The sequence below is a fragment of the Colossoma macropomum genome, unplaced genomic scaffold (assembly GCF_904425465.1).
Source record: "Colossoma macropomum unplaced genomic scaffold, Colossoma_macropomum, whole genome shotgun sequence".
Classification (NCBI taxonomy): domain Eukaryota; kingdom Metazoa; phylum Chordata; class Actinopteri; order Characiformes; family Serrasalmidae; genus Colossoma; species Colossoma macropomum.
In genome coordinates this window covers 36,082,237-36,093,647 of record NW_023494791.1, presented here as the reverse complement: position 1 = coordinate 36,093,647, position 11,411 = coordinate 36,082,237, and the positions used below count along the sequence as shown (strand labels likewise).

At 36.0% G+C, this 11,411-nt stretch overlaps 1 protein-coding gene across 1 annotated transcript; it reads left to right on the top strand.

Moving 5' to 3' along the window:
- The first annotated feature begins 4,556 nt into the window (after positions 1 to 4,556).
- Positions 4,557 to 11,107, top strand: LOC118810853 (caspase-6-like). Its single transcript, XM_036574951.1, has 8 exons — positions 4,557 to 4,666; positions 5,048 to 5,092; positions 5,858 to 5,900; positions 6,083 to 6,232; positions 6,760 to 6,836; positions 6,945 to 7,120; positions 8,680 to 8,827; positions 10,138 to 11,107. The coding sequence occupies exons 1-8, from the start codon at positions 4,636 to 4,638 to the stop codon at positions 10,377 to 10,379; spliced, it is 912 nt and encodes a 303-aa protein (XP_036430844.1). The 5' UTR covers positions 4,557 to 4,635; the 3' UTR covers positions 10,380 to 11,107.
- Positions 11,108 to 11,411: the final 304 nt, after the last annotated feature.

Genomic DNA, 11,411 nt, shown 5'->3' with positions numbered 1-11,411 from the left:
TTGGATAAGTTAGTTAGTTAGCTGGAACTGAGCCGGTCTTCCAGCAGAGCTATTAACTTAGCCTGCTAACATTAGCTAAGCTTGCATAAACACGTTAGTTAGCTAGCTAGCTAACAACTCTAACAAGTGAACACACCAGTTTATTAGATATGGAACATAAATTCGACACAGTTCCAAATTCATTAAAAAAATAACTTCTCTCATATTACTTTTGAGTGCACTCATCTAGAAAAGGTGACTCACTAGGCTACCACGGCAGATAACGGCGAGCTAGCTAGCGTTAGCTAACTAACTGTTAGCAAACGACGCTCATGTTCGTTTTAACATAATAAAGAGTTCAACGTTAACAAATTATACCATTGTATTATGTTTGAGTAAAATGTCTGTTGGTACATCAAATAAACCAAGCATTTACTTACCAGACGTGTCTTCAAGCCTTCCGAAGTTTCCAGAAGCTGCTCTAAGTGCGCACTTCACGCGGTGGAGCGTCTGCCTCAATACAGGTGGAATCTGGCTCAATACAGGTGGAATCTGCCTCAGTGCGGGTAAGTGTAAATAGCCCCGAAGTGTCAATGTATATGTCTGTCTGCCCCTGTAATGGACTGGCGACCTGAAAAGGTGTTTTCACATTTTGGAGGCACTCAAAGAAGCATTAACTTGTATTCTGTGGACCATATTAAGCTGATATGCATTGACTTATCTCAGGTATAGGACTCTTGTCATTAAAACTTTGTGACTTTTTGTGGTGACGTTAAATGTAAATTCCTAAGCTAGTGACAATACCTTTACTTAAGCCACCCAGGTAGATAGTTAGACTAAACAAAACTATAATTATATTAAATGTTTGGACATCTTTTCAACTTGTAGGCAAGTAAAAGTATTACACATATAACTTTTTTGCTGTGACAGCAATGCAATTATTTAAAATAATATTACAGCATCTTTTCAACCTAATCACCTAACATCTATCAACGTAATTTTTCATGTAAAAGACGCTTTGAACTTATTCTCTTTGTCAATCACTGGACACAGATGCAACAGATAGAGATTAAGTTGAAAAACATTAGATTACTCCTTTAAAAAATAATTCCTTCAGTGTGGAACTGTGTCTAATCTGTGTTGAGAAAACTACCTGTAATGTCTCTGAGGGACATGCAAAGTTTACTGTACTATTTTTCATTTGTTTTCTGCACAGAGATGACAGATGTTAAAGCAACTAGTGCTGTGGTTACACAGACAGCATTTCTTTTAAAGTTTTTTTGCTAATTCAAACTTTTCCACCATATCACTTTGTAGAGCCTTGCTGCTCTTTTACCCAAAACATCCTGTAATGGAGCACTTCTGTAGTAGCTGTTTTTAACTGTCTTCAGAGCTATCAGACTGATTTATGTGAGAGGTGAATGTAGCCTTATTAATAAAGATTTTATGGCTTTAATGAAGCCTCAGTGGAAAACAAAAACATCTGTAATAGGAAGTGGTCACCCAATGCTCCTATAGATAGATGGAAAAATTTGTAAGTGAAAATACGTTAACAAATTCTGTACAGGATGCTGAGTTTAATATATTAGAAAACTGAGTTGACTAGATTGCCAATTTTATCATATCACAAAATATGAAATGTGCCAAACATTTTGCCCAGGCCACATTTGTGTTTTATATTTTTACCAATATGTTAAAATCAGCAAATAAGCAGTATTGTGCATGAAAATGTACAGAAGCGTTTTCTCTGTAGAAGATATATTAACTTGTTTTCGATTAGAAAATCAACAAAATGTTATTTGACCAGAGGTGCCCACAATTTTACATACAATTGATTGCTTGATAGCAGAGGTGGGAATTGCTGTAGATTCTGTGAGATATCACATCACAATACTTGAGATGTAATACAATTATATTATGATATTTAAAGATTTGTGATATGCCAAGTATGATATATTGCAATTTTATACAACAGATAGTTCCGGATTGGTTGAGAAGCGTTATTTCGCCATAACATCATGTTTTTTTCACAAACACTGTATCACTCCACTGAGACGGCGTTGCTAAGCAACGACTTTGACAGCTGGAGGAGACACTCAAGCCATTTGAACGTTTTCACTTCTTACTTTTTGCACAAACAGAAAATGGATACTTTTAAGATTACATTTGACCGACAGCCGATTTGGTCAGACTCTGAAGATGAGACTACACTAAATTCCGAAACTGTCATCACCACTGAGCAGCTTTTCAGTCGGCAGCTGTGACAGAAGAACACCTAAACAACCTGGAATTAGCCAGAAATGAACCGAATACCATTCCCCAAACAAAATGGGCTGTAAGATGCTTTACAGACTAGCTGGAACAAAACATTAATATTTATCTAGCAAAAATTAACAAAACTGAGCTACACTTGATAATGCAGCAGTTTTATGGCTCAGTCCGATTTGATCAGATTCTGAAGACAAGACTACACGTTTGGTGAATGGTCTCTGTGACAAGGCCAAACAAATTTGACTGCCTATGAATTTTGACCCCTCAGATGGCACTGCTTTGATGTTTCTGTGATGGATACAGCTGCGTTGACTCAGCGTTGTACTGCGTGGTACTTTGAAAAGCCATTGTCAAGAAACACAGTTTGTCGCTGCATTCACAAATGCAAGTTAATACTGTACTATGCACAGTGGCACTAATATGTAAACAGCATCCAGAAAGGCCTCTGACTTCTCTGGACTTGAGCTCATCTGAATTAAACTGATGCACAGTGGAAACGTGTACTGTGGTCTGACTTGTCAAGCTTTTAGATTGTTTTTGGAAATAATACACAACATGTTCTCTGAGCCAAAGAAGAAAAATTTTTTTAGCTTAAAGCTCAAAACCCAGGGTCTGTCATGGTATGGGGGTTATTAGTAGGTAACTTGCACAACTGTGAATGCACCATTAATGCTGAACACATTTTGAAGCAACATTTATTATGTTTTAGGTGTTCATTCTTATTTTAAAATGACAGCACCAAGCCACATTCTGCATTGGTTAGGGAAGCATGGCTGTGTAATCAGAGAGTGTGGGTGCTACAACAAAAGTATTTTAAGATATAATGAATGTTTAAAATGCACTATTACACCTCATAGGCTTTTCCCACTTTATGAAACAGCCTATTATGCAGTACATGAGTAACACTACAAGGTGAACATATCCTTATCAACTTAATATATCCTTAACTGAACCTAATGTTAGCCTTTTCAACTTTCATTAAGACTGTCGACTGTTGTGGTATTGGTGAAATGTCAAAATAACCTTGTATTGATTTGAAGTGACTCTTCCCCCTTTAAGGGGTCAAGTGGACTCAACCTATGCCAGCGAAATGCGCCCCCCGCCCCCGACAACATAACAGTGACATTGGACCCTCATCACTATGGGATCAAGCATTATGGACTGTAACAGTTCACTTAGTGTATACCACACATGCACTCACCCAATTGTGCAGAATGTGATGAAAGGTAACTCATCTGACTGTTTAATTTTTTCCATGCTTCTTTTCAACATTCTTTTTTTTTTTTAGGTAGGTTTATGCACTACCTTCCTATAATATCTTTTTGTACATACACATTATGAATGAATTGTTCTTGCTAACATAGTTGGATCACATTTTGTATTGACATTCTCAGTCACCTTAGGAACAGATGTTCTTTTTCAAGCCTATTTACTGATGTACCTCCAGTAGCTAGTTCAGCAGTATTTGTGACTAATGCTCCTGCCATGCAATAATGAATCCTCTATTGAGGTCACATAAATCTTTTCCTCTTGGCATCTTGAATCAAATTCAAGGTTAAATGGGACAGCATTTTTGAACATACCACAGAGAATGAAACATTATCGAATTGTATGCTGCAGTACCCCTGTCTAGAAGCATCTACACCTTTTTTCCAGTCTGCTCATTTATCCAGGTTTTTCCTGAGCTTAGCATAGCATCACTCATTAAACATATTTTCATGTACTTTAGTAATGCAAGCTTAAATATAATCTAATTCCATAATGCTGTAACGTATGAGTCTGTCACTGTCGTCTAGGACTATTTAGTGCCATTTGCTACAGGTGAAAGCAGTTGGGATTATTTGAGGATAATGTGATATACAAGCGACATAAAATAATTCAGGTCATGACATAACTCAGAAAGCAAACCGAATCGTCAAAGCTACTACAAAAAAAGGATCCCTTAAGACGTTGTGAAGGACTTCAAATGAGTTATCAAGCCCTAAGAGCTATTATTAGATTTATCTTTATTCATTTTTTTTACTTTTTAGCAGGAACATTTTATATTGATTTAAATGACTGATGTCTGCCAAAAATAAATAAAATGAAAAGAAAAAAATAAAAAATAGCATGCAATGATAATACGGCAAAAAAAACACCCTATTATCCACAACTTCAAAACTGAGACTGATAGCCAATCACAGGACGGAGGGGGCGGTTCCTGAAATGTAATGCGGAGCTTTAATACGGAAGTTAGTTCGTAACTTTATTGGCAGTCTCACCGTCCAATCAGGATTTAGCATGTTCGTCCGTAACCAATCAAAACACTATGTTTGAGTTTTTGCGCGAGTAAATTTTTCGACGATAAATATTTCTTTTGGCTTCGTTTATCAGACATTGACCATAATGGCAAGCCAGAGAAAGGAAGACGTTTCAGGTAACACTGTAACTTCACTTCAAGTCTGATTGAACTCTGTTGATATTGCTTCTGTATGCTCAGCTTTAAAACGGGTATTAGTTTTGTTTTATAAAATGCTTCCTTGTAGCCTCTCTGAAGACTTGACTTTATGATTCGTGTCCTGACATGAATCATTTTATATCACTTCACGTTAGTACTTCTGTATTACTGAACGTTGCATAGTGAGGATACATTTGATCAGCCGCGTTGAAAAGGGTTGATACATTATTTTAAGTTTAATGTACGTCTGTCAGAGCACTGCTTTAAGAAAAGTACCTCTGGCTGTTGGCTTAACGTGACGGGTTGCTTTACGTGCAATGAGGCTTGTTATTATTTCAGTGTTGGGATTATTTTTTTCAGGCCACGTTGAGAAGGACAGTGACTTAACACGACATACTACTTCAGGTTGGTTTCATTAAAAGCCTGTAAATGCTGCCTTGCACTTTAGAGGCCACTTTCATATTCATAAACAAATAAATACTTAATTATATAATATAGCGTTAATATTGTAGCCCTGCAGTATTTTTCTCCTGACATTTACATTCTGCTTTTTGTCAGTCTTGTTACAGGCAGAATTCTTTACTATTTTGCTGAAAACAGGTTTCTGAACAGCATTTAATCTGCCAGTGTACACTTCTTTCACAATATCTCTGTATGAAAAGAGAGTCTGGAAACCTTAAACTTAGTTATAATAATGATAATAATTATGATTATTATTATCATTATTATTATCATTATTATTATTAGAGGTGGCATATCGATATATGATATATCAGTGGAAAAAGCTTTTTGGATATCAGTGAAAAAAAAATAATTTGGTGCTTCATTTAAAAATAGCACATTTAAAAACGTAGTAGTTTTTAAAGATGAAATGTAAGAATGATTTTGTTAGTATCGACCAGTATTCAAGGTTTGATCAAAAAGACAATAGAAGCCAATAAAGGCTTGACCTTGGTATGTGTGCACTAAATAAGTGATCTCTGTGCCAACAGTAGTCCTCAATGCCGTTATGGTCCTGTTGTGGTTGCAAGTTACCTCCAATCTGCTGTTCAGTGAAGTGCTGTTATCTGCGGAGACTGTTTTGTATGATTTCTGGGCTGTAATGACTTAACACTTGAATAGATATTTCAGCTGTAGCACATGTGTATCAATTTTTTTTGTTTGTTTCAGTCCAGACACAAAACCTTACAGAGACAGATGCAGTGTTCAGAAGGTAAGATTCTGGCAAAATATTTGCTTTATTATAGGTTAAATAGCAAGATTTTTAACAATAATTTTATTATAGATGAAACAATACTACTTTTTCTTTTCCAGTCACAATATTGAAATCTTAAGTATGAATGCCAGTTTGATAATCTTTCTTAAAAAAAATACTATGCTTAATTTTTTTTCCAGTGCTTTCAGCCTCAATCCTGCTGAGGAATACAACATGAACCACAAGAACCGAGGCCTAGCACTCATATTCAACCAGGAGCGCTTCTACTGGCAGCTAATGTTGAACAGTCGTTCTGGGACGGCCGCAGACAAAGAAAATCTTAAAAAGAGGTGCATATAAAGATCACAAAGCACACTTCATAATACTTCTCAGCCTTATATAGTTACCTATTGTAGATAATGTAGATCTTTGTTTTATGTCATTTTTTAACACGTAGGATGTTTCAATAATGAAATGATAAAATTACTGTGCATTAGTTTAATATTATTCACTCATTATTCATACTGGACTTAACATTATTAACCAGTTGACCCGAAAAGAATTGTGCTTGGAATTGACATGACTTTTCATTTTTTACATTTCTGTCAGTTTCACGTGAATTAAATGTGTTAGATCAACACAATTCTTGCCAAAAGAGGTAACTGCAAGACGACCATCATGTAGATGTTGATATTTCATTCATGTGAAACCAGTTTACACTTTAAATCATATGAAGTCAATACACATTTTTTTCAGTGCAGCACCTTAGCATCCTAAACTAACATCTCAATGCAGATATGTCTAAAGTATGCATTTGGTGTTCATAACTTGCATATGAAATACAGTAGCTTTAAATAGCAAACCATGATTTTTTCAGGTTTATAGGCTTGGGATTTGATGTGAAAGTTTATGATGATTACAATAAAGATGAAATTCTGAAAATAATCACTGAAGGTAAGCAGATGTTACACAATCTTTTAATGCAAACTGATACCTAGAAAGCCACGGCATTTTTATTGGAGCTTTGTTTAATTTAGTTTTGCTTTCAACCTTTGAACACAGCTGCAGGTCGTAATCACATGGATGCAGACTGCTTTGTCTGCATTTTCTTGAGCCACGGTGAAAATGGCCATGTCTATGCCTATGATGCAGAGATTCACATCCAGGATATCACGGCACTTTTCAGAGGAGACAAGTGTCCAAGCCTCGTAGGAAAACCCAAAATATTCATCTTACAGGTGACTCATCTTCAACTCTGGAAAAAAACATCTTGTCATTTGACAGTATCATTCTTGGGGAAAAAGTACAAATAAACTGAAATGTAGTTAGTTACACTGTTGAATTTAGACAATTTTCCCAGATAAAATCAATATATTTTCACTGTCTGTTATAAATAATATGAGTAAAATTTTGCATAAAACTGTAGTAAATGTAGTTGATAAGCACAGACATTTTCAGTGTGTGAACTTTACTTCTTTAGTTTTGCGCTGGAGCTTCAAGGCTAATGCCGACAGGTTATTTTGAATTATATATAATGCATATTAAATTATACAGTGCCTTTCACAAATATTGGCACCCCTGGTAAACATGAACAAAACAGACTGTATAAAAACATTTATTACTTCTCCTTTTGTGTTACAAATATTCATTTTTTTAAATAATTTTTGACCTTCAGATTCCCCTGAACATTCTGAGAACAACATTGTGTGTATATCATGAAAAATCTCAGACTAGTAGAAAAATGTTGATTTCACATATTTTGCCAATGATATCAAAACATTTTCAGGGTGGAACTCAATAGTTCCATGGAGGCATTTATGTGGAATTAAACAGATTACGAAGAAGACAGATTTTGACTGTAGGCCTCACGGTTCAGGAGATATGGGCCAAATTGAAATATGTTACTATATAGCAACACCATCTGGCCAACTGGGGCCATTTCACTTGCCTGAGTAGTGGGATGGATACTTCACCTACCATTCAAATTTGAATGGTAGGTGAAGCACCAATGACTCAGACTTTGACTTCGATTTCAGCCTTTTGACTCTAAAAGACTCGAAAACCCAACGTGGAAAAAACGTGTGAGAGGCATCTGACTGCATACTGCTACACTGTTGGTTCCTTTTAATGTGAATGGATTTGTTGCCTGCCACAAGTTTGATATACAGCAACATCGTCAGATGTCTGTCACTGTGCCTATGCTTGGTGTATTTTATTTCGGAAGACAAGAGAAGCGTTAGAGTTCAAAATCACCTTCATAAGCTGGAAGCAAGTGAAGCGTCAACAGCATGAATGCGGAGCACTTAAACTTTGACCGATTTTAACAGCTTCTGCAGGTAAAACGAGCAACATTCATCACAAGGCTGAAGCTGACTTTCTTGTTCGCCAGCTTCTGAGCTGAACACAGTTTACAGAAAAGACAGCAAAATAATGGCAAATGTACAGGGCTGAAGTTTTTTTCTCCACAGCTCCTATTTAAATGATCCATTCCACCTTAAATGGTGCAGCAGTTATGTTCCAGCACCTAACTGCTGCACCATTTAAGGTGGGGTGTTTATTATAATGTTTATAATGTTTTATGAACATTCATCCATCCATCCATCATCTAAACCGCTTATCCTTCTGGGTCGCGGTGGGGTGCTGGAGCCTATCCCAGCTGTCATTGGGCGGAAGGCTGTTTTATGAACAAATAAATACTATTCAGATAAATAGCATTACATGCATTTTCTCAGATGACTTTTGCACAGTACTGCATATAATTTTGAAGTGTATATAAATTGAAATTTGTAAATGGCAGGCGTGTCGTGGGGACAAACACGATGACCCGGTCACTCCAATGGATGTGGTGGATAATAATAGGATCAATAAGGTTGTTGTGGATGCTGGGGTAGTGTACACACTGCCTGCGGGTGCTGACTTCATCATGTGCTATTCTGTAGCTGAGGGTGAGTAGAAAACCCAATTCAGTTTATTACTCACTACATCATTTTACTTGCTTTCTTAAAATAATAGTTTGATGTAGCAAGTGCCGTTCATACCCCAGTCCATATATACAAACTCAGCAGCCTATTTTGAATTCACTGTTTTTATGATGTTGCAAAAACACATGTGTATATCCACCTGTTCAGCCTACAGCAGTTCAGCTTTACCTATTCAAGTTGAAGTGATATGGAATGTGTAATCTGGACTGTTTTTGGAATGAGTGAATCAGAACAGAAGCCGTTTACATGAATCAGTCATAAATCAGGCACAGTAACAAAAATGGAGCTGTTTCATTTTCAAAGAGGTTGGAAAATAGTCATATGAAAAATGAATTATGACTGTTTTTTTTAATCATGACATCACTTAGGAAATGTATGTAGTTTTATAAGTGAGAAAGCAAAATACAAGAAAAATACAGGTTATGGGCCCTTACTCTACTTGTAATTTGTAGACAGGATGTGTGTGCACGTTCTATAGTCATATAGTCTGTTGATTGAGGAATTGGAGGAAGTGTGGACCCACATACAGACTGTCAGATTTTAAGGGGTTATAGAACCCTATTTGTAAATGAGATGTGTGATTGTGACAAACCTTATTAAAGTTTAAACAGCTCCTCATAATAAAGATTTTATAGCAGCTAATGCTTTTGCCTAGACCTGTGTGTTCAAGCCTAAAATAATTTACAACCGTTTATTGTTATGAGTGTGCTGTTAAAACAGGTGGAATCAATGTTCAAAAGTTTGGAATCAATATTTTTAATAATATAAAACAAACTTTAGTTTCAGCTGAATGAAAAATTGAATTCATTGTGCTAGTCCAGTTTAATCAAGTAATTACCATGAAACAAATGCTCTATAGTTCTATAGTTATGAGAGCAAGGAACTGAAGTGGGCATTAAATTAAAGTAATATTCCACTGTAGGCTGTGCTTTGTAGCATTTCCGTGAACACAATTAAGGGGTGTTGTTGGGCCCAACAAATTATGAAACTCTCTAAATCATGGTAAAATCACTGTAACACACAACTTTGAATAAAACAAACAAAAAAAAACAAAGTAAATAAATAATGTAATTTTTCATTAAGAATAATCACAATAATTGCTCATCATTCCAGTCCCATCCTTTTATACATTTATCAGCAGCCAAATTTGTTTTCTGTTTTTGAAAACATGGATTCCAATCTTTTGTAAGAACAGTAATGTATGTGTTTCATACGAAATGTTTGCTGGTAATTTGTAGCAAATGTAGTGTTCCTCTGTGTTTCTCCTCGAGCAGGATTCTACTCACACAGGGAGACAGTGAATGGTTCCTGGTACATCCAGGATCTGTGTGAGATTTTGCATCATTACGGCTCTGCACTGGAGTTCACTGAGCTTCTGACGCTCGTCAATCGCAAAGTGTCCCAACGCAGCGTGGGAAACTGCAGTGACCGCTCTGCCATTGGCAAGAAACAGGTGCCCTGCTTTGCCTCCATGCTGACCAAGAAACTTTACTTCAGACCCAAGAAAGGAAACTAGGTTTAGCCAGTCACTGAGACAGACACACAGACACACACTTGAACACACTCAAACACGCACCACACACATAGTGTTCATTTTAGTCTGTGCAGCTACAATTGCTGTATGTGCTTATCAAGTGTAGATATTATACACATTAAACCACTTTACAAAAGTTTGGAATCGCTGTTTTAGTAACATAAAACCAATCTGGTTGCAGACTGCAGAAAATGCATAATATGATTCTGTTAGGGGTGAAAGATTGTTTTTATTAATTGTTTTTCTGTCAATCACAAATTAAGAGTGCAGTTTCAATATTGTGAGGTACATTACGAATTGCAGCTTACAACATAGAGCTGGTGAACTGCCTGTAGATGAGTTGCACCAATCAGAAGCAACCAAACACACTTGATGCATACATTACAAGGCAGCCACTATTAACTGGATGTTGGGCACAGTACATTTAGTGCTCAAGCCTGAAGGTAGAAAAAGAGGTTTTCGGTGTACTTGGTCAAAAAAAAGGCCTGGACCTTACTTATAGAAAATAACCTATATATTGTGTTATAGTACCAAATTAGGAAATAATCCTATAATTAGAAAATTACGGTGTATCAATAATCACTTACCTTATTCATATCTGAAACTACAATTTTGCATTTCTTTTGCTCCATTCTGTCTTTCCTATGCGCAAATCTGAAGAAATTCTTCAAATCAAACACAACATATGGCTAAAAAAGGGATAAATTAAATCCTTTTGATGGCATGGGAATAGTCTTAACAAAACAATCGAAAACCAAAAAATCTAACTAAAAAACAGTGAATAAATGATGAAAATAAATATACAGCATAACTACAAAATTGCATCACTTCAGACGAAAGTGTTTTTTCATATATATTAACTTTATTTTTCTGACATAAATAGAATTTACATCCTTTACTTCCAAAACTAAAAAACTGAATAATTATTTTGGTGAAATATGATTCCAAGCTTTAGTATATCAATGCACACTCTCAGTTACAGGGCCAAGACACTGATAAAGGTGCATCACCTTT

Bases quoted from the DNA above. Each gene is read 5' to 3' on its own strand.
- LOC118810853 (XM_036574951.1), top strand. From the start codon at position 4,636: ATGGCAAGCCAGAGAAAGGAAGACGTTTCAG. The intron at 5,901-6,082 runs GTAAGATTCTGG...TTTTTTTTCCAG, and splicing joins ACAGATGCAGTGTTCAGAAG to TGCTTTCAGCCTCAATCCTG. The intron at 6,233-6,759 runs GTGCATATAAAG...TGATTTTTTCAG, and splicing joins AAAGAAAATCTTAAAAAGAG to GTTTATAGGCTTGGGATTTG.